We start from the raw sequence: 23,172 nt of genomic DNA, 5'->3' as shown, positions 1-23,172 counted from the left end.
TTAGGGAGAGATCTCGGCAGATCCCCTTAAGAGATCTGGATGATCTTAGGCAGCATCTAGCAGAGCTGAAAAAGACTGGGGTGATTAGGGAATCCCGAAGTCCTTATGCTTCCCCTATAAGTGGTGATCCGGAAGAAGAATGGGTCCCTGAGGATGTGTATAGATTACCACACTCTTAACCAGAGGACTATCCCTGATCAGTATACAACTCCTTGGACAGAGGATGCTCTAAGTGTTTGTCAGGGGCGAAGTGGTTTAGTGTGCTGGATTTAAGGAGTGGTTACCATCAGATCCCCATGCATCCGGAGGATAGGGAGAAAACCATGTTCATCTGCCCACTGGGATTTTACAAATTTAATCGAATGCCCCAGGGGCTGTCAGGGGCTCTGGTGACTTTTCAAAGGCTCATGGAATGGATAGTGGGGGATATGAACCTGATAGAGGTGTTGGTCTATCTAGAACAGGGCTTTTCAACCTTTTCACAGATTGTACCACTTTTAGGACATGACAATATTCGAGTACCACCAGTGTTTAGCAAGGTGTCAAAAACTTGATGACTTTAAAAAAAAAAGGGGAGGGAATTTTGGGTTTTATTGATTAGATTGATTTTTTGATGGTTTTCCGAGAGGGCAGCATCTCCTCTCAGCTCGGGCAGGTCCGCATGGGGGATGTGGGGGGGGGGGCGGCGTCCTCAGTGCCTTCTCCCTCCTCCTTTGGCGGCTGCTGTGGAGGAGTGTGGGTGGTTGTGTCAGGGACAAGCAGGAAGAGCCAGCTCAGTATTTTAGAATAGGACATTGTTGGTAGTACTACCTCCGTTTGAGATACCGCAAGCACACTACCATAAAGTTATTTTGCTTAATCATCATAATCTCGGTGTCGGCTTTCACATCACTAGATTTCACCCAAGTGGCTTCAGACAACGAGTATCCTTTCCATTGTACCAGGTACTGCAATTTCCCTTTAAAAATTCTAGAGTCAAGAATACATTTCACTTCATAGTGAGCCTGATCCACCACTATGAGGAGCCTGGGCAATTTTTAGGGGGAAGTCTTAAAAGTGGAGCCTCGTAAAGGTTTCAGTAAGCTGCAATGGAAGACAAAGCCTAGGGAGTTTCAATTCTACTGTGACCAGGTTGATGATCCTTACGATGGGGAAAGGCCCCAAGAATTTCAGTCCTAATTTCTTACTGGATAATTTGAGGTGTAAATATTTAGTCGACAGATAAACCTTTTCCCCAACTTGGAAAAGGGAGCCCTCTTTTTATCAGCTCTCTTTGGGGAGCCCTCTTTTTATCAGCTTGCTTTTTATGGGTCTCGGAAGTCTTTTTTTAAAGCAGTTGTGTTTTTCCAAACTTCTTCCCACCCACTCACCCATTGATCAAGTGTCTGGGAAGCCGAGGGCACCTGAGGGTATTCAGGTATTGGGCTGAACTCGTTTCCTGTGGCTACTCTGAAAGGCATGTAGGTGGTTCTGCTGTGAACAGAATTGTTGTAAGCCACCTCTGCGAAAGGGTTTGTTGGTATGAATGATAACATCTGAGATATTACTCTACCATCTTGTTAGCGGATTCCACAGTCCCATTGGTAGCAGATGATAGGCCTTGAGATGATCCAATTAATTTAAGAAAGCTTCTCCCAAACTCCACTGAACTGCACCCACCTATCCAAAATTATTTGTTTAGGGGCGCCATGCAGCTGGTAGATATGTTTCAGTAACAATTTAGTCAGTTGTTGGGCTGATGGGAGTCCTTTGCAGGCAATGAAATGAGCCTGCTTCGAGAACAGGTCTATTACAGTCCAGATGACAGTATTTCCTCTACTTTCAGGTAGGTCTACTATAAAGTCCATAGCTATTTCTTCCCATGGTTGAGAAGGGTCTGCCACCGGTTGCAGTAACCCAGGGGTTTTCCCTGGGATTCTTTTCATGGTGGCATATATAGCACAACTCCTGACATAGTTTTCCACATCACAATTTAGCCTCAGCCATCAAAATTGCCAGCGGATGAGATGTAGAGTTTTTAGATATCCAAAGTGTCCAGACTGTTTTACGTCATGGCTGTGTTTGAGAGCCTTAAGACGGAGGGCTTCAGACAAATACAGTTCCCCCTCCTTGTAAACCAAACCATCCGTCTTTGAACCACTGATCGGTGAGGAGTTCTTGTTTTATTTTCTTTGCTCCAGGGCCATCAGGATTAGGGCCCCTGCAAAGTGTGAGTTGAGCAGCAGTTTGTGGATTGGTGATAATTGCTTGTTAACCTCTTCACGTTCACTTTTGTACTGGGGCAATCGGGATAGCACATCAGCTAGGAAGTTTTTTCCTCCCAGTATGTACTTTGGAGTGAAGTTGAAACGGTTAAAGTACTATGTCCACCGCACTTGCTTTGGGGACAATTTGTGTAGAGTTTTCAGTGCCTCTAGATTTTTGTGATCTGTCCATGAAATGTCTCACGAAGGACGAGTGGGAGATCGTAGGCAAGGTTCAGACGTTTATTTGGTTTCAGCTCCGGACAGCTGACAGGCAAACACAAACTGGCTTTTATAGAGAACTGTCAAAACATAACAACCAATCGGTGAACCGTGCTTTCCCGCCGCCAGGGCGGCAGCCAATAGCCTTGCGGCAGTCTGACAGCTCTGGGGCTATGTTACTCGGCTGCTAGGGGAATCCTCCAGCTGAGCGGCCGGCTGGTTGGAGGACCTATTTGGGAACCACCACGCTGACAGCTCCGGCGGCTGTCAGCTGGATTGGTCTGGGCGCATGCGTGATTTCTTCCGGCAGATCTTTTGACAGCTGTCACTGTCAATGGCTGCCTGCGGGTTTGTGCGCATGCGTTGTTTCTTCCGGCAGCCTTTTGACAGCTGTCAACTGTCAACGGGTGCCGGGTTGGGGTTTTCCCAAGGTGGTTGAAGGCTCCCGGGGGTTTGGTATGTATCAGTCCATACTTCAAAAGGCACCTTGCTCCCTTCTAGTGTCGCCAGTTTAATAACCTCCACCTAATTGTGAAGGCCTCCTCCTCCCAGATTGTCCATCTCTTCTTGCTTTCAGTAAATTTTTTAGAGGTGTAGGCACAGGGCTGCAGGATCCCACTTTTGTTCTTTTGCAGTAATACAGCTCCGACTGCCACATCACTGGCATCAGCTTGAATTACAAAGGGCTTCCCTGGGCAGGGGTGCTTTAGGACCAGTTCAGCAGCAAATAGTCTTTTTAAATTCTCAAAAGCTGTTTGACAGCTCATAGTCCACACTAGTGGTTGGCCCAGTCGCAGTTTCCCTCCTCCTTGGACTGTTTTAAGTAGTTCTGTAAGGGGTAGGGCAATCTAGGCAGAGGAGGGGATGAATTGACGATAGAAGTTGGCAAAACCTAGAAAGTTCTGGAGCAGTTTGCAAGTCTTTGGGGGCTGCCATTCAATTATAGCTTTCACTTTGGCTGGGTCCATTTCAATGCCCTCGTTGGAAATTCTATAGCGAAGATAATCTAATCGGGTCTGGTGAAATTCACATTTTGACAGTTTGACATAAAGCTTGGATGTCAATGCTGCTAACATCAGATGTTCTTCCTTTGGCATGTGGAGAGGCAACTTGGCTTCTTTAAAACTTGTGCATTTTAGAGCTAGAATTAGTTGATGCTGGGGGAGTAGGAAGAATGTCTCTCAAGGCTGTTTTTAAATAAGAGAAGATAAGAATTTGGCGGGTTGTTTAACAGGAGGGAAAGCTTATGATTCAAACTAATTGGAGAGTGTGATTTATGACAGTTAATTAGAGGGAGGAACTGTGCTTTGATACTGTGTGCTTAGGGGAGGGGAATCCAGAAATTGGCTTGACCGTGTACGTGCCAAAGCTATGCTCTTTTGATTAAAGATTCCTTAAGGTAAACAATGCCTCAAGGTTCCTTGAAGAATTGCATCTGTTGGAACCATGACATTAAGCCGAAATCAAAAAACTTTTCAAACTATCTAGGAGACCTGAACCCTGGCCGCTTTCCCTAAACAGGGGGGAAGCTGGCAAAGATTCAGGGAAGATTTCATCATGGGGAGAGACAGTGAGCAAGCCGGGGGAGAAGAAGCCTTTTCAAGCCTTCCAGCTGGGAAAGATTTGAAAAGTTAGAGATGAGAAGAAGAAATCAACTCCTGCTGAGAAAAGCCTCCAGCCCCACAGAGAGAGGGAGCCCCAGTCTGAGGCCTCTGCAGCAATGGAGAGCTTGGCAGCCCGTGCAGGTGGCAACCAGTCAGCAACCTTTGAGCTTGCCACAGCTAATAAGAGGCCTTGCAACAGCTTGGGATGGTGCAGAAGCCAGGATATCAGCAGCTGGTGGGAGGGCAACCACAGCAAGGAGATTGGTCACTGCCTCCAAACGTACAGCAACCGCTGAGGAGCCTGCAAATGAGGGAGATCCAGCAGCAACCCCCACCCATCCAGCAACCATTGAGGGGCCTACAGCAGCAGAGGGCACCACAGCTCTATGCTAACCAACAGCAGGAAGTTCATCAACAGCCCCCACCCAGGCAGCTGTCTTTAGGAGACCCCTGGCAACCCAGGAAATTGCAACTGCAGATATTGCAACCACAGCAGGGGGCATGGCCACAGCCCCTGAATGTGCAACCCCTGGGCATGCAGCAGCAACCAGTGATTGATCCACCTTTCAGAGGAACTGTTGATGGGGACCCAGAGAAGATGATTTTTTTTTCTCAACCAAGTGTGCTGTCATTTGAACCACTGTGCCTACCTCTAACCAGACCCAGCTGCTAAAGTCAATGTGATTGCATCCAGTTTAGAGGGAGAGGGATCTGAATGGCTGAATAATTTATACAATGAGCAAGCCCCTAAATTGGAGGACCCCCACCTCTTCCTCCTAGGATGGAAAGATTTGAGGACCCATCCATTGCCCTCAAAGCAGAAGAACAAATCCATAAGATAAAACAAACCGGCCGGCCTGCCCTGGAGTATGTATGAGAGTTTCGCAAGATAGCCAGTCAGATAGGTGGTCTGAGCAGTCCATCACTTCAGGGAAGGGTAGGATGACCACCTCTCTCAGGCCTGCATCTATTGAGCGGTACCTGATCAGCTGCAACCATGGTACCAGGCGGCGGTAAAACTAGATGTTCACCTTGCCCGCTATAAGTAACCTCCCCCACCTGAAGCCAAGCCGAGTCCAGAGCAACCGAGACAGCCACCACCACCCTGAGGATCTCCAAGTTCTGCAGCTGGTGAAAGACCCAGGCCACTTGCAGGTCCACCAATCAAGTGCTTCCGATGTGGACAGCAGGGGCATTGAGCAGCAAATTACCCAGTACCCTACCCCCAATTGCTGAATAGACCAGGGCCAGCAGTAAGAAAGAAACCTGCCCAGCAGCCAACGAGAGTGAAATCCAACCAGATCACACAGGAACCTGTTGTCCACATCCTCCACACAGGAGGATGCAGGGATTCAGGCTGGATCAGCCCACACTCTACCCTCTTTTGACAGCAACGACAGAGAGAATGACCCAATGGTGAGCCGACACGTCCCACCTTTCTCACTACCTGCCAAGCTCATAATCCCTAAGTCAGGTACACAGGTAGATTTAAAAGTGCTAGTTGATTCTGGATGCTCCCAATGCATCATTACCTTGCCATTTGCCATGAAATTGGGCATCCAAGCAAAACTGCTCTCCAAACCTGTGAGGTTTGAGCAAGCTGATGGCTCCCTGATGGGAGGGACTTTAGTCACGTAGTTAACAGAGCTCCTATGCTTAGAAATAAGCGAGCACTGGGAGCACTGACTGGGACTGTGATCCTAGGACTAGCCTGATTGGACAAATGGAAGCCATTTATCTGGAGGGAGAAACTTCCACGACCAAGAATGTACGCTATGTCCCCCCTTGAAATGGAGGAGATGCAGCGATATGTGGATACAAACCTAGAGAGGAGATTCATTGAACGGGCCAAGTCTGCTGTGGGAGCCCGTGTTGTTTAAAGGAAAGATGGGTCTCTTTGTTTATGTGTTGATTATAAAGGTTTGAACGCAGTGTGTGGAAAATAAATACCCCCTCCCCCTCCTGAAAGACTTACTAACCCACCTGGGTAAGGGGAGTGTCTTCACTAAATTACACCTGAGAGAAGCACATTACTGGGTGAGAATAAAGGAGGGGGATGAGTGGAAAATGCCTTCAACTGCCCTTAGGGAAGCTACCAGTTCAAAGTTATGCCATTTGGGCTGCATATTCATGCAGTTGATTAATGAGGTCCTACATGATCATTTGTATAAATGGGTTCTAGTGTATCTTGATGATATCCTGATATACAGCATGAATATGAATGATCATATAGAGCTGGTGAGAGAAGTGTTAAAGAAACTATTGAATGCCAAGCTTTATATCAAATTATCAAAATGTCAAACCCAATTAGATTATCTTGGCTACAGAATTTCCAATGAGGGGATTGAAATGGACCCACCCAAAGTGAAAACTATAATTGAATGGCAGCCCCCAAAGACTCACAAACAACTCCAGAGCTTCCTAGGTTTTGCCAACTTCTACCGTCAATTCATCCCCTCCTTTGCTGAGATTGCCTTACCCCTTACAACTACTCAAAACAGGCAAAGGAGGAGGGAAACCATGACCGGGCCAACCACTAGCACGGACTATGAGCTGTCAAGTCGCTTTTGAGAATTTAAAAAGACTATTTGCTGCTGAACCGGTTCTAAAGCACCCCCACCCAGGGGAGCCCTTAATGTCAGCTTAATGTCATGTTTCCGACAAATGAAACTCTTCAAAGAACTTCAAGGCATTGTTTACCTTAACGAATCTTTAATAGCTTTAGCACATACATGCTTGAAGCAGAAATCAAAGCACAATTCCTTCCCCTAATTAGCAGTCAAAAATCACATTCTCCAATTAGTTTGAAATGCAAGCTTTTCCTCGTTTCCAACCCATTTCTTATAATCTCTTATTTCAAAAGCCCCAGATTTTTTATGTCTAATTAACTCCCTATGTTGTCATAGCAAAAACATTCGATGTTAGCAGCATTGACACTTGGCTCTTTTGGAAAATCTTAGGCTTTCGTCTCCAGAAAGGGGTGGGGTTGCAGGAGATATGAGTCTTATATTAACTATGAACTTTATTTTCATTGAATTCGCTGCAGGAATCTCTGGTGCTCGATCTGCTCAGGATTCCACGTTTTGCTATTTCGGTTCCCGTAGTTACTTTCAACCTGGAGCAGTTGGGTTTGAGAGCTGTTCATTGGATACGCGGCGTTGGGGTGTAATGTTGCAGATAAATGAATGCCCTCAGGTTTCTGATGCTACTTAATGACTGGTAATGTATTAGAATCCAGATGATCGGGGTTTCTTCTGGGCTCAGCAGACGCGCCAGGATCAGTACCATTTTCCAGATGATAGGCACTTCTTCTGAGCTCAGCAGATGTGCCAGGATCAGTGCCACTTTCCAGATGATCGGCACTTCTTCTGGGCTCAGCAGACGTGCCAGGATCAGTGCCACTTTCCAGATGATCGGCACTTCTGAGCTCAGCAGACGCACAGAGGTCAGTGCCACTTTCCAGATGATCAGCGCTTCTTCTGGGCTCAGATGAGCCGGGATCAGCGGCGCTTCTTCTGAACCCTGACAGCCCCGAAGAAGTGCCAATCAGATGGAAAGCAGCACTGATCCTGGTGCTTCTACTGAGCCCTGACAGCCCTGCAGCTCCAGTTGTCTCTCGCTCAGAATTGTGCAGTGCTGCCACCGCTTCAGCTCATTCCCGTCCCCCACTACCACTTTTCTAGGATGGTCATGTACCACCTGCCAGGTGCCAATGTACCACAGGTGGTATGCATACCACCTGTTGAAAAGCCCTGATCTAGACTATATTATTGTTTTTGGTGAGACCTGAACAGCATAAGGAGTGTTTGGAGAAGGTATTGACAAAGCCCCATGAGGAAGGGCTGAAATTGTCATTAGAGAAATGCCAATTTTACCAACCATCTATCACTTATTTAGGTCATGTCATCATGGTTGACGGGGTGGCAACAGACCCCACCAAGCTTGAGGCAGTGGTTTCTTGGCCCAGGCCCCAGAATGTAGCTGAACTGCAATTGTTTTTGGGATTTTGCTCATATTATCAGAGGTTTGTGGAAAGGTTTGCAAAGATAGCTCACCTGCTCAATGATTTGTTAAAGAACGAAGTAGAGGAAGCGGTGGGTTGTTCGAATCCAATCCATAAAACCAAGGGACCAGGAAGTCTCGGGAATCTATTCAGGCAGAATGGACTGAACGGTGTGAGCAAGCTTTTGATCAGTTGAAGTGGAGGCTTACGAATACCCCAGTCCTGGCTTATGCTGACCCCAATTGACTGTATGACTTACATGTGGATGTTAGTCAGGATGGCCTTGGGGTGTGTGTGTTATAACAGGAACATGATCAACAGTTGAAGCCCATTGCATATATTAGCATGGATATAACCCCCAGGGAAAAGAATTATCCCACTCATAAGGTGGGATTTTTGGCACTCAATTGGGCGCTTGTGGATAAGTTGAAGGATTATTTGTACAGGGCAGAGTTTGAGGTTCAGACAGATAATAATCCACTTATGTAGTTGCTCACAACCGCTAAACTTGATGCCACGGGGCATCGATGGTTTGCTGCCCTTTCTGGATTTAGGTTCAGTTTGAGATATCACCCAGGCATGAGGAACACGGATGCAGATGCTTTGTCAAGGAGGCCCCAGGATTCAGGGGCAGGTGTTAAGTGGATACATTTGCCCCGATGGCATTCAAGCGCTGTATTGAGGGGTTGAGCATCGAGCTAGGGGAGAAATTGGGGCTGAATCAGTGGGGGTTACTACTGCAGGTATCCCCAAATTATACTGTAATCCCATTCAGGTCAGAGGGAAGGGTAGGTTTGCCCTGGCTAAGAAAGATCTGAGGAGGGACCAGAGGGAAGATCCCCTCTGTGGCCTGGTTGAAAAAGCTTTGAGAAGTGGTCAGCGGGAGGTTCTACTTGCTGATTCACCAAGGAACCCAAGTGCTGTATAAGGAGTGGGATCGCTTACAGCTTCGCGATGGAGTGCTTTATTGGAGGGGCCCTTCGGATGGGCTTGAAGAAAGGTGGCAACTTGTGCTTCCGGAGAAACACAGAGAAGCAGTGTTGATTGCGCTACACAATGAGCACGGGCATTTGGGGCTGGAAAAGACTTTTAAGTTAGTAATGGATCGATTCTACTGACCCTGCATGAAGATGGAAGTCGGGAACTATTGTAGACCTTGTCTGCGTTGCATTCAGAGGAAAACCCTACCTTCAAGGACTGCGCCAATGGGCCATTTGCAAAGTTATGGGCCCTTGGATTTGGTTTAGACTGATTCTCTTTGCTTGGAACCATATGTAAGTGGGCAAGGAAACATTGGTTGTGACTGATCATTTTACCTGTTATGCTCAGGCCTTCCCGACAAGAGATCAGCGCGCTGTTACGGTCACCAAAGTATTGGTGGAGACGTTTTTTGTACATTATGGGCTGCCTCAGCGCATACATTCCGACCAAGGGAGGGACTTTGAAAACAGGCTTGTTAAGCAACTACTGGGCTTACTGGGCATTCGTAAGTCCCGTACCACCCCGTATCATGCACAAGTAGATCCGCAGCCTGAGACAATTAATTGTACTCTTTTGGACATGTTGGGGACACTCACTGAACAACAGAAACAACACTGGATGCAACATATTTTTACCGTCGTGCATGTGTATAATAGCACAAGGAATGATGCCACCAGGTATTCCCCATATCGGTTGATGTTTGGTAGGGAAGCCGGTAGACATAGTTTTTGGCACCTCAATGGATGAGACCTCAGTTAGGTCACATCATAATTATGTGGATAGATTGAGGAAGAATTTGAAGGGGCTTATGAAAAGGCCGCGGAGGCCGCAGGAGTTCGGGAATGGTGAAATTAAGAGGAATTATGATTTGAAAGTAAGAGTCCAGGATTTGCAGTCTGGTCATCGGGTGCTATTAAGGAATCTGGGTCTCTCTGGGAAGCACAAACTGGCAGATCGGTGGGATCCTCAGTTGTATGTTGTTAATGAGAAGCTGCCGGGTCTACCAGTGTATCGGATATGACCAGAGGGAAGTTCAGGGCGTTTGAAAGTGTGGCATCGGAACCATTTATTGCCCTTGAACGAGGCAGTATGAGTCACCCAGCCAGTCACCGCAACTGAGCCCCATATAGTGGGAAGGTTAGGAACTAGGGCAAAACCTGATTTGTCTTTAGGAAAGGAAACAGAAGACTCTGAAGAAGAGAGTTATATAGGTTGGTTGTGGTCATCGGGGGGTATTGGGATCATACCCCCTAGTGTGGGTAGTGAGGTGGAATTAGAACAGTCTGAGCCTGACATTTTGGAACCTAGAGCTTACGAAAGGGAGAGGACTCCTCAGAGATTTGAGGTAGGGGATCAGCCTGGGGGATTATTGGGACAGTATGGGTCTTTGACCCTGGAGATCACACAGTTAGGGGAGCCATTAGAGATGGATCAGGTCACTTCACATGGTCCGCAATCACCAGCATTAGAGGAGTTGCCAGTCCCGGGTACCTTCGGGGGTGGGGAGTTACGAGGGGACGGTGCCCGTGATATTGCCGAGCCTAAAGTACAGAGTCCAAGACAGGTGATACGTCTGGTGAAGGTATTAACATACCATGCCCCAGGCCATAGCATAGAGAGAAAGTGATGTTTACTGTGTAATGAAGGTTGATTCGCTCCTGGATAATATAGATGTTTAGCAGAAAATTCCCTATTCTTTAGGGAAACAAAGAAACTGCTTAGGTGGGGGGAGTGTGTAGCGGGGCTGGCTGAAAGGCTTTGCAGGAGCCTGGCCAGGGAGACGGAAGCTCAAACAGCTGCTGCTGGTTTGGGGGGAGGTGGGCATGGATCGGGTGGAAGGAAAGAAAAAGGAGGAAAGAAAGGGGGTGTGGATGGTTGTTAGTGCTGTGGTCGGAGAGAGACCAGGTGAAGTTGAACAGGGATTGGAGGTTTTAAGCTGATCCCTTTCTGTGAAGGAGGGGGAAAGGAGAGAGAGAGACAGAGAGAGGTGGAATTTTACTGCTTTCTTTCACAGGGGGGATATCCCAAGCAGAGGCAAAAGAGAGAGGAGAGAGAAAAGTTGCTGGGGCTACTTAAATTCAGATTTTAACAATAAAGGACAGGGGGGAGGGGTTTGACACCAACGAAACCTGATACTGCGAGCAACAACAGAAGAGAAGGAGAGGCTGGTTGTTGCTGCTTTGGAGACTAGCGACCATCCAAATTTTGATTATTGCTACTTCTGCAAGTTTTAGACATTGTTTAATGAGGGACGAGCTGTTACCTGAGGGACGAGCTGTTACTGCAGAGTGCTGATTACCTTTGTTCGTGTTCCTATCGCTGCCTGGAGCCAGGGTTTTCCCCACCCCATTTGTTTCCAAACGGTCACTGGGAAATCATTGACTATTGCTGCTATGACTGCCTGGAGCTGTTAAACACCACCACGTATTGACTATTGGGGCTAGGGGCTGGTCATCTTTGTTCTTTTTGACGACAAGAGTCTGCCACCTCCTCACTTTGTGTGAGCTCTGCTAGAAGAGACACTTTACTAACACCTTGAGAGCGCAGCTGCAGAGCGTGACAGAAGGGAGCAGGGCTGGGAGGGCCTGGGCTTTGGTGGCCTCTGAGGGGTTAACATTATACTACACTATAAGTAGAAGGGAAGGAGTGGAAAATCATCTATCAAAAAGCCCCTGTTATCTAAGTCTATTCCTGAGACAGTGATATTTTGAAATAATTACTCAAATTAAACATATAGCTTTATAAGTTTGTTTCAAATATATTGTCAGAACAAGGAAATTAAATATTATTCTAAATTGTTAGAATAAAAATTCATTTGAAGATGTGTAGATTCCAGAACAGGGATCTAAATTAAAAGATTTAAAGATTTTGTATGGATATACATTTTACTTTTACAAATAGATCAGAAAATTATTTCTAAAATTTAAATTCCGGAGCAATAACAAAAGAGCTTGTGAGAATCCAAAACAAGCTGCAAACCCGATTGTGCAAAAATTGGTGAGAAAAATCAGACAACAGGAAGATTGCAATGTTATATATGAAGCATTCCTTTTACTGAATAATTTGCTTATTAAACAAAAATAAACAGGCTTTGGACAGAAGATACAAACCTGATAGCAGAAAGTTTGTCCCATATGATCTCTCATAAGGAAAAGGGTAAGATACAAAACCAAAGAAGACAATTTTTTTAAAAGCAGGATGGAACACTTGGAGTTTCAACAGAGTTGGATTCTCCTTTGGCTCTTGAGTAATTTTTCGCCAAACCCCACAAGAGACACAAATGGAATTAAAAATCTTTAAACCCTCTGATGGTATTATCAGAAGTAATGTCTTCTGGAGTATCCCATTAGACCTGGGCCAACTCTTCTTTAATGTTCAATTAACGTTCCCTCTAGTATTCTGTATGAAGTCACTTTACTACTTACCTTCAATCAACACTTCAATTAGAAAAGTTGTCATTTAAAACTTAGTTCTTTACTGTTCCAAATAGAAGCCTTTAGCAAGAGAAAAGATTCAGTACCAATTGGTCCCATGAAAATTGAAATCATGTAGAAAGAACGATTTCTATAGGGAGAGAAATGTGAGAATCCAGCAACTTGACAGGAAGGACTCACAGCAGCTGCAGCACAGAATTTTTATTTGCCTTTTTCCCTCAGGAAGAATTCATAGCAGAGCAGAAGATATTCTATACTTCTGACGACATGTTTCAAGGTCTCCAAGGGAGTTGTTCCTCCCCCAAGTATCATCATGATACAGGCTTGCACGAGAAAAATTTTCTTCCATTTAGTGTATTCATTCCAGCTAGGAAAGAAAATAAAATGGATTCCAGTGTTAGGTCTCTTTGAGAATGTTGATTTTGGCACAGATTTTGAGAGCTGGACCCAATTTGATATTCATGGCACTCATGAGATGTTCTTCTTTTAGCAGAAGCAGGGCCTGGCCATCTATTTCCTGGGAACGAAATTCCTCTGCAATCTCCTGGCAGCCTAACAGATTCAAGTACCAAAGAAAATTTTATGAGAAATAGAAACAATACACATATTTAATAGTGTTTATACAGTAACTCGATATTTGTAAGAATCAGTGTTTTATGTTCAACCTGATTTAAAAAGACTTGAGTCAAACTTGATTTCTTCAATATAATAGTTTTCTTGGGAATAATGAAGGAATGGTTTGCCATTGATGCCTTCTAGGATGCTTCCTTTTTTATTTCCCAGTCTGATCTACCACCCTGGGATTTAGTATTCTCCCATCCAGGCCTGACTCAGTTTACAGATATTAGCACCTCATTAGGTGCTTCCACCTGCTGTGACTCACATATCTTATAATGTATCTAAATCTGGCTAAAAACAGTAACTATGAGAAGGACCTTGGAGTTCTAATGGACAATTACTTAAACATGAGTCAGCAGTGTGCGGCAGCATGCCAAAAAAGCTAATACAATCCTTGGTTGTATGAACAGAGGCATAGAATCAAAATCATGTGAAGTATTAGTACCGCTTTATAAATCCTTAGTAAGACCACACCTGGAATACTATATCCAGTTTTGGATACCACATTACAAAAAAAGATGTTGAGACTTTGGAAAAAGTGCAAACAGCAACTAAGATGATTAAGGGCCTGGAGATAAAAACATGAAGAACAGTTACAGGCAGTGGTGGCTTTCAGCCAGTTCGTACCACTTCGGCAGAACCGGTAGCTAATTTTTTGTTGCCCAGGCCCAGAATGGACTTCCAGAAGTGGCATCCACACAGAGAACTGGTTGTTCACATATTTGAATCCCACCACTGGTTACAGGAATTGAGTATAGCCAGTGCAGGAAAAAAAGGGGGCAGTATTCCAGTATTTGAGGGGCTGCCACAAAGAAGAGGTGGTCAATTTATTTTCCAAAGCACTAGAAGGCAAGACAAGAAACTGGATGGAAACTAATCAAAAAGAGAAGCAACCTGGAATTAAGGAGAAACTTCCTAACAGCAAGGACAATTAACCAGTGGAACAACTTGCCATCAGAATTATAGGTGCTTCATCACTAAATTTTTAAGAAAAGACGACAGCCACTTATATGAAATGGTATAGGGCAGGGGTGTCAAACTGCCGGCCTACGGGCCAGATGCATCGCGATGAAACCGCACCCACCCCATTGCCAGCAATGGGGAAAAAGCTCTGATACGTCATGCGACATCACATGACATCACAAGTTTGACATGTCTGGTATAGGGGGTTGAGCAGGGGGTTGGACTAAAAGATCTCCAAAGTCCCTTCCAGCTCTATTCTGATTAATTATCCTAATACCCCTGCAAAGTTTCTGTATTATATTCATACAGAAATGGGAAGCATAGATAATGCTTCCTTAGATTCACTGACAAAACCAGAATTTAATGAGATAAAGCCATTTTGGTATATTAAAACATAGTTAGGTATGTTTGCTGCCTTGAGTTATGTATAAAAAAAAGGATAAAAGGATAAATAAAGAAAATCCATTTTCAGAGTTCCTGGATATAGGCAAATATATCTAAGACCTATCTTAAGTGTAAGATTTCTCCAACAGTAACAATTGTGTGGAAGGTTCCTTTTGTGAACTGCCTCCTCTTTTACTTCCCTTTGCCCAGCTCCAATATTTTAGAGGGAGAAGTTAGGAGTTTGCTAAATGTCATCCTGAACCTGAGAAAGAGGCAGCACCAAAGCAGGAAACTCCGGTCTTTCACACAACATAGGAGAATGTCATGCCCAATACAGTTACTATTTCAAATCAACCAATACCTTATTCATGCCAATATTTAGCTGTCCAATACACAGCCATTTACCCCATTACTTCTCTTCAGGGCATGGCAGAGAAGATATCAGACTTGCCTTGTAGGGATGCAATGAACTCATATACTTCCTCTACACTCCAGCGGGTAGGATTGCTGGACAGGAAAACTGGATTGATACCATGCAAGTCAGAAATGGGCTGAGTCATATTCGAATTGACAAGATCTCGCTCCCCATGACTAGATCTCACTGAAAGAGGTCCTGGTGATGTGGGGGAGAGTGCTTCATCATAACTAGAATTATCTGATCCTCTGCTTGAATCTTCTTGGCCCTGCAAATCCAAGCATCACAAAAAGGAGCATGAGAAATAAAAACTACACAAAAGAAAAAAAGTATTGTAAAGCCTTGTACTGTAAATAAAAATTAAATTAAACCATTAAATATATATCCCTACCCTATGGAACATTTTGGCCCTCACTCTTCTGGCCTTCTGGAAGTGTTTGAAGACCTGGAAAGTTGCATGGGGATCCAGGACTGGAACAAAACCCTGGGGGTGGTTGGTGACTTGAGTGTGAGCTATCTTTTTAACCTTTTTTTGTAAGGATTTTTGGTTTTTGTAAACTGCACAGAGTCACCTAGACAGTGAAATGGAGAGTGCATATAGTTGATAAATATATATAATCATTCACCACACTGACAATATTTTTATTGGAATGAACCCAAAGGTGGATCATTGGCATATTTGAGAGCTATACAAGATGCAGATGGGAAACCCCATTCGCCTTGGAAGCCTTTACAGATACTAAAAAAGTAACCATAAAGATAACTTCAGAAGTCTCCTCCTTGCTTAAAGAATTATATCTTTTGAATAAGGAATGTTCCATAACATGAAAACATAATAAAAAAATCAGATATAGCAGCAGTGCTAAATAAAAATAAAAATAAGAGCACATTGTTTTGATGGATTAAACTAAATAAATAAATGTAAAATTAAAGAAATTAAAATATGTAATAAATTATTAACACATTTATTAACTTAATGAATTGAAAAGCTGCTATTGTGTAGGATAGATCTGGGCATTTTACAACATCTGGGCCACATCTGGCTTTTTGGCTGTCTTTGTCCAACCTGTGTTAGGTCATTTGGAAGTTAGTAAGCACTCTGCAAGGGGTGGGAAAACAAGCTGAGTGCAGTCCTTTTGTTGACTGGCGAGAGACAGAGCTTTTCTGTATCTATAGCAGAAGAGCAACAGCTGGGCTGAGGTAAGATGAGGCTCCACACTCCCTCTTCCTCAACATATGGACAAGAGTGGCAGAATTAAGTTCAGTGTATTGGTTTAGCCCTCCATAATAGTCCCAATTTCTTATGTGGCAACTTGGGAAAATAATTGCCTACCTCTAGTGTAGGAGAAGAGCAGGCAAGCTGGGTGGTGGAGGAGTTAAATGTGTCATCAGCTTAGAGTTGTCACAAGAGATTCAAGTCCAGCCCCCACTGAATGCCGTTGACCCTTATCTAACACCAATTTAATGCTGTTAGTTGAACTACATTCTTGTGTATAGATTTCAACATTAAATCTTCTGAACTGCAACTTAATATGAGATCCTGATCCTTTGTGCCTAACATATAGTTTGTTTGGAAGAACCATGTATAAAAATAGCTCATGCCTATTGGAACAACAGTATTTAGCTACAGGAAAGACTAAAGATTAAGAAAACTGGAATTGCAAGTTAATTTTTTTAATCAGTAGCTTGGGAAATAATGGACCAGTTGAAAGACAAAACAGAAAGAATCTTGATCCTGAAACTTAGGAATGAAGTCAAAATTGTACATTAGCTTCCATTTATGCTCCTAATAAAACCCAAAAATAATTTTACAAAAGATTTTTCCAATGCTCATTGAAAGGGAGAGAGAACAAAATATTAGTTATGGGAGACATACATAAAATAAGAGAAGGAAGCTTCTGCAAGTTTTTTCAATAGACGGATGACTTGGCACAATAGACACAGGGTAACTACAAAATCCAAAATAGAGAGATTATTGTAAGGAGCCACTTCAATCTACATCTTAAGAAAACAGAACTCTTGGAAAAGGTCTCTTCCAACAGGAATTTTTATTAAGAGAAATTGACAGTAGGCATGTTAGACAGGATCTGAGGGATCCCTCCACCATTCAATGTTTTAAAGTGTTCCCAAGCAGCCCCCTACCCCACAGTTCTTCTGGGCAATTCAAAATGGCAGATTTCTAGGTGTTAACTCCAAGAAAGAGAACATCAGTCCGGCTCCATCAGCACGATAATTTAATCCTCTCTTTACCCAGATCCCAGGTGTTGCATCTCCCCCCCTTTTTCCCCACTCGCTGCCGGTAAAGAGGAGAAGTTCAGAGGGGCATAGGATGAAAGGCAGATGGCCACATTGTTATGGTTAGCAGACCCGAAGTGAATCAACAAAAGGTTACTTTGTAGTGAATAGAGGAAGTGAAAGTAGTAAAACCCCTATGCATACCCCCCTCCCCCTTAGTAGTATGACAGAATCCAAGAGATAGTAAGAATTGGTTTTACATCAGAGAAAATAGATAGAAACCAAATACAACTGGATTCTGACATACTGCCACCCATAAAAATAAGAGAGATCCACCTATAAAGAAAACAAACAAAAGTTAGTCTGGCTAGTTAGGATACTCTGTATGAAACTTTTTTAATAGCTTTGGGGCTTTTACATGACGTTTATGGACCCGCTCATTTTGTGAGGAGGGAAAGTGTTTGCATGCTACTAGGTATTGAGTTGTCCCATGATATCTTCTAGAGCAGGGGTGTCAAACTCAATTTCATTGAGGGCCGCATCAGCATTGCGGTTGCCCTCAAGGGGCCAGGTGGGTATGGCCAGGGTGGGCATGGCTAGAATGTGTATGGCCTACTGGGTGGGCATGGCCAGCTCTACATCATTCGCATCAAGGGTGCCTATGGGGGCCTGGGCAGGAGTGGGACAGATCTGAGGGTCTCTGGCAGAAGGAGGGTCTCTGGGCCAAGGCCAAGGCAGTGGGGGCCATTCCCTCACTGTTTCCAGGATGGCTTCGCGGGCCACATGAAACTACTTCACGGGCCGGATCCGGCCCCTGGGCCTTTGGTTTGACATGTCTGTTCTAGAGTCTAGGATTTCTTTTATTTCAAAGTGTTGCTCTCATTCCACCATGACTGGAGGTGGTGATGGTGGGATTTTTGGCTGTAATGTTCTCTTTTCAGCAAGCTGCAGTGAAAAATTGGGTGTATTTGTCCAAGATTTTGGGGTAATTCTAATTCTACTGTTATTGGGTTTAAGATTCCTTTAATTGGAAAAGGTCCTATATATTTTGGTCCAAGTTTTGTACAGGGTTGTAAGGATTTTAGGTATTTTGTAGAGAAATATACCATTTCACCTATAATGAATGTGAGTTCAATTCTTTTTTTATCTGCTTGTGCTTTATATGCTTGCCTAGCTTCGTCTAGGGCTTTTCTTGGCCAGGTGTTTTGTAATTGTTCTATCCATTCTTTCAGTGATGGCATTACTGGTTTGCTTGGGATTAGTTCTGGCATGGGGTTGAAACTTTGACTGGTAGCTATTCGAAAAGGAGTGTAACCTGTGCTGGAGTGCACTACATTATTATAGGCAGCTTCTGCAAAAAGGATTACCGTATTTTTTGGACCATAAGACGCACTTTTCCCCCCAACGAGGGTGCATCTTATGGTCCGAAGGTGATCCGTATGGCCAGCCCCAACCTCCGCAAGTGGAAAGCAAGGGAGATTGCCAGGAGCGCGAATTGGCACGTGCTGAGAAACGCCGATCTCACGCTCCTGCAATCTCCCTCGCTCGGTTTCAGCTTCCCTTGCTACAAGAGAAAGCAGGCTGAAAAGGGAGCGAGGGAGATTGCCAGGAACGTGAATTGGCCGATCCCGCGCTGCTGCAATCTCCCTTGCTCCATTTCAGCCTGCTTTCACTTGTAGCAAGGGAAGCTGAAATCGAGCGAGGGAGATTGCAGGAGCGTGAGATCGGCCAATTCGCGTTCCTGTCAATATCCCTCGCTCCATTTCAGCTTGCTTTCTGCAAGAGAAAGCCAGGCCGCAGGGCCGCCTACATGGGTACTGCTCTAATGTGGGGAGGGAAGGACAAAGAGGGAGGAAAGGAAGGAAGGAAAAAAGGAAGGGACAATGGGAGAGGGAGAGAAATAGAAAGAGAGAGGGAGAGAGAGAGAGAGAGGAGAAAGAAATAGGGAGAGAAAGAGAGGGGGAGAGAGAAGGAAAAAGAAAGGGAGGGAGAGAGGGAGAGAGAACAAGAAAGAAAGGGAGAGAAATAGAGGGGGAGAGAGAAAGAAAGAGGGAGAGACAAGGAGAAAAAAAGAGCGAGGGAAATAGAGGGAGAGAGAAAGGGAGAAATAGAGGGAAAGAGAAAATAGGGAGAGAAAGAGGGAAAGGGAGAGAGAGAAAGAGGGAGAGAGAGGAGAAAGAAAGGCTGGGGGAGAAAGGGAGAGAAAGAGAAGGGGAGAGAGAAATTAAATTAGTAACATGATTGTTAAGTGAACCTGGTTTCCCCACTAACTTTGCTTGTCAGAAGGTTGCAAAAGGCGATCACATGACCCTGGAACAATGTGACCATCATAAATATGAATCGATTGCCAAGCATCCGAATGTAAGTCACATGACCCTGGGGATGCTGCAACGGTCATAAGTGTGAAAAATGGTCATGTCACTTTTTTCAGTGCTGTCATAACTTTGAACAGTCACTAAGTGAATCATTGTAAGTCGAGGACTACCTGTATCATTTTTTTTCCTTTTTTGGGGGGGTCAAGTTTTTGACACCTTGCTGGGCCACTGGTGGTACTCGGACATTGCTTTGTCCTAAAAGTGGTACAATGGATGAAAAGGTTGAAAAGCCCTGTTTTAGTATACCGGTACTATTTGTTTCAGAATATTTTTTTCCTTGTTTTCCTGCTCTAAAAACTGGGTGCGTCTTATGGTCAGGTGCGTCTTATGGTCCGAAAAATATCGTAGGTCTGTCCAATTTGTTTGCTGGAAATTAATAAAGCATCTTAAATATTGCTGAAGTACTGAGTTAGATTTCTCTGATTGACCATTCTCTTGAGGATGATGACTAGATGTCAGTCCCTGAGTGGTTCCTAAAAGGGATAAAAATTCCTTCCAAAATGCCGATGTAAATTGCATTCCCCTATCAGATATGATGCGTTGTGGTGCCCCATGTAATCTGTAAATATGCTGCATGAATAGTTTTGCTAAGGCTTTTGCGGTGGGAATCTTTTGGCAAAAGATAAATTTCACCTGTTTGGAAAACACATCCGTGACTGTCCAGATTACAGTATTCCCATTACTTTCTGATAATTTCACTATGAAATCCATGGCTATTTCCTTCCAGGGGGTTGAGGGATTTGCCACTGTTTGTAACAGTCCAGGTGATTTCCCTTGCAACCTCTTTGCAGTAACGCACGTTGGGCAGCTGGCCACATAACTTTCTATGTCCTTTTTCATGGATGGCCACCAAAATTGCCTTTTAATTAAGTGTAATGTTTTTACAAATCAAAATGCCCTGCTGATTTTGTGTCATAGCAAAGCTGCATGAATGTGACCCTATGGGTGGTTGGTATATATAACTTTCCCCCCACCCAAGGCAGTCCATCTTTAATTGTGCACATGTGTCTATTTTTCTGGTACCATTCATCTGTTTCCAAAGTTTTCCGGAATTCAATTCCGGTTTGGCTACCAAGCTGCGGTTTTAATTTAGCTTGGGCTCTGGTAGTTACTGTGGTTTAGAATCAGTGGCTCGCGTGCTGTTATATTGGGGCAAGTTCTTTCCCCCCGGCAAATGCTTGAGCGTAAAGTGGAATTGGTGAAAATGTTGGGACCAGCAGGCTTGCTTGGGGTTGAGCTTCCTGGGTATTTTAAAGGCTTCCAGATTTTTGTGTTGTGTCCACACCTGAAAAGGGATTTTATTCCCTTCAAGGAACTGGTACCATGTAAGTAATGACCAACGTATCCCGTATGCCTCTTTCTCCCACACAGGCCAGCGTTGTTCCATTTAGGTGAGTTTCTTGGATGTATATGCGCAGGGTTGCAATACCCCTTCATCGTTTTTTTGTAACAGTACAGCACCCACTGCCACATCACTTGCACCCACCTGTATTACGAAGGGCTTATCCATGTCTGGGTGCCTCAGTATTGGTTCTGCAGAAGAGTCTCTTTAATCTCTCAAATGCCGCTTGGCATTCCATTGTCCATTTTAGTGGCTGGCTAGGCTTTACTGAGGATACTCCCTTCATTTTTAATACGTTCGTGAGGGGCAGAGCTATCTGGGCAAATGAGGGGATGAATTGGTGGTAAAAGTTTGCAAAGCCCAGGAAACTTTTCAGTTGCTTTCTTGTGCGAGGTGGTGCCCATTCTAATACTGCTCTGACCTTCTCTGGGTCCATTTCAATGCCCTGTGGGCATATGCAATAACCCGGGTAGTCTATTCTTTCCTGGTGGAATTCACAATTCGATAATTTGGCATATAGGTGGACAGCTCGCAGTTTCTTTAAAACCGCTCTGACTAGGTTGACATGTTCCTCTTCTGTTTCGGTGAAGATAAGGATGTCGTCTAGATAAACCAGGACCCCCTTAAATAGGTGCTCCCTTAGTACCTTGTTGATTAATTGCATAAATGCTGCGGGGGTCCCTTGTAATCCAAATGGCAAAACTTTGAACTGGTGTCACCTCATAGGGCAATTAAATGTGGTTTTCCATTCATCCCCTTCCTTAATTCTAATGTCCCTACCTGAGGACCCTTCATTTTTAATATGTTCGTGAGGGGCAGAGCTATCTGGGCAAATGAGGGGATGAATTGGTGGTAAAAGTTTGCAAAGCCCAGGAAACTTTGCAGTTGCTTTCTTGTGTGCTTTCTAGATCTTTCTCTTAGATCTAGTGTAGTAAAAAAAATTCCTTTCAAGAGGTGTGATAACATGTCCTTCATGAGGGGTAAGGGTATAGGTTGCTTTCACTGATTGTGTTCAATAGGCGATAGTCAACACATAAGCATAAAGAGCCTTCCTTCTTCTCTCTAAAGAGGACCAGAGCGGCCACTTTAGGCTTGGATGGCTCAATGAACCAGGTTTTTATGGTTTTTATGAATCTTTCCATTTCCTCCTTGGGGTTTTAAGTCCGTAAGGTCCCCCTTCGGGAAATTGATTTCTGCCGTTCTCCAATTTACCCAGGGGTTCTATTTCATTAACCATTCCATCCCAAGGATCATCGGGCATTCCATGCATGGGGTCACTACAAACGTTATGTCTTCCTCATGGTTCCCCAGGGATAGGTCGACTGGTAAAGTGGCTATGGTAGCTGGCACCCCCCCTGCTATGGAGTCATCTAACTGGCCAAATGTGATTGGTTGATCTAGCCTCCTCAATGGAATGCCCAGATTCCCCACTAGTGTTGGGCTAATAAGGCAGCGGGTGCAACCAGTCTATTAAGGCTTTCACCTTGATAGCTTCGGGCATGGAGGGAATTAATATAGTCACTGTCTTGAGGATGGGTGTGATGGGTCCACTTACCAGGGATTTGTCCTCTGAGCTGTCGTCTGAGGCATCCACCAGTCCTGTGGTGTAGGCTGGAGTTCCTTCCCCATGTTTGGCAGAGGTTGGGGATTCCACAGCCTCTATCACTCTCATGGCAGATTCTTTTGGCTTACATGGAGATTTCCCAGATTTGCTGGCCGGTGATCTGTCTGGGTTGTGCTGGGGAGCTTTTGAGCGGTATTCTACAGCCCGATGCCCCTCTCGCCTGCATTTGAAACAGCCCATTGGTTTCTTGGCCATAGCTGGTAGCTTTGCTGGCTCTCACGCATTGGCTTAGGTGGTGAGTGGCTCCATTGTTTTCCTCAGTGGTGCCTCTTCAGTAGGTCTATCTCTGCTTCATCTGCCAGGACGTACCATTTGTCAAGTTGGAGTGGGTACTCCCAGGGCAGGCAAGTGTCATATAGGTCGTAATTTATGCCATCTTTGAAATGGCTAAGGAGAATGTCTTCCGGCCAGTTCAGCTTGCTGGCAATGGCCCAGAATTCTTGCATATATTCGGCTACTGGGTGTCTGCCTTGCCTCATCATTTTGATTCTTTTGTGGGCTTTGCAATCAGCCAGGGGGTCTTCAAATCGCCTTAGAGAGGATGTGAAATGGTTGAAGTCGTTGAGCTCTGGGGCATCGGAGTCCTGCAAATTCACCACCCAATCTGTGGCCAGTCCGTCCAGAGCAGATTGCATGATCCGGATACGGGCTTTGTTGCCAGAGCAGATTGCACAATTTGGATACGGGCTTTGTTGCCAGAGCAGATTGCACGATCTGGATACGGGCTTT

At 44.7% G+C, this 23,172-nt stretch overlaps 2 protein-coding genes across 3 annotated transcripts in view; one reads left to right on the top strand and one right to left on the bottom strand.

Annotated features, from left to right (window-relative positions):
* The window catches only part of M6PR (mannose-6-phosphate receptor, cation dependent), a 79,621-nt gene that overhangs the window by 45,000 nt on the left and 11,449 nt on the right, over window positions 1–23,172 (top strand). The gene's annotated exons all lie outside the window — the stretch shown is intronic.
* The window catches only part of PHC1 (polyhomeotic homolog 1), a 159,935-nt gene continuing 148,547 nt past the window's right edge, over window positions 11,785–23,172 (bottom strand). For both annotated transcript variants that reach the window (XM_081317586.1, XM_081317585.1), the window contains exons 14-15: window positions 14,904–15,135; window positions 11,785–13,039 (exon numbers count right to left, since the gene is read on the bottom strand). In XM_081317586.1, coding sequence (XP_081173712.1) covers window positions 12,885–13,039; window positions 14,904–15,135 — 387 coding nt within the window. In that variant the 3' untranslated portion in view covers window positions 11,785–12,884. The remainder of the gene's footprint in view (window positions 13,040–14,903; window positions 15,136–23,172) is intronic.

This window comes from Vipera berus (assembly GCF_964194415.1).
Source record: "Vipera berus genome assembly, chromosome: 2".
Lineage (NCBI taxonomy): Eukaryota > Metazoa > Chordata > Lepidosauria > Squamata > Viperidae > Vipera > Vipera berus.
Note: the sequence above shows the minus strand (reverse complement) of the source record. Positions and strands in the feature narration are given on the sequence as shown.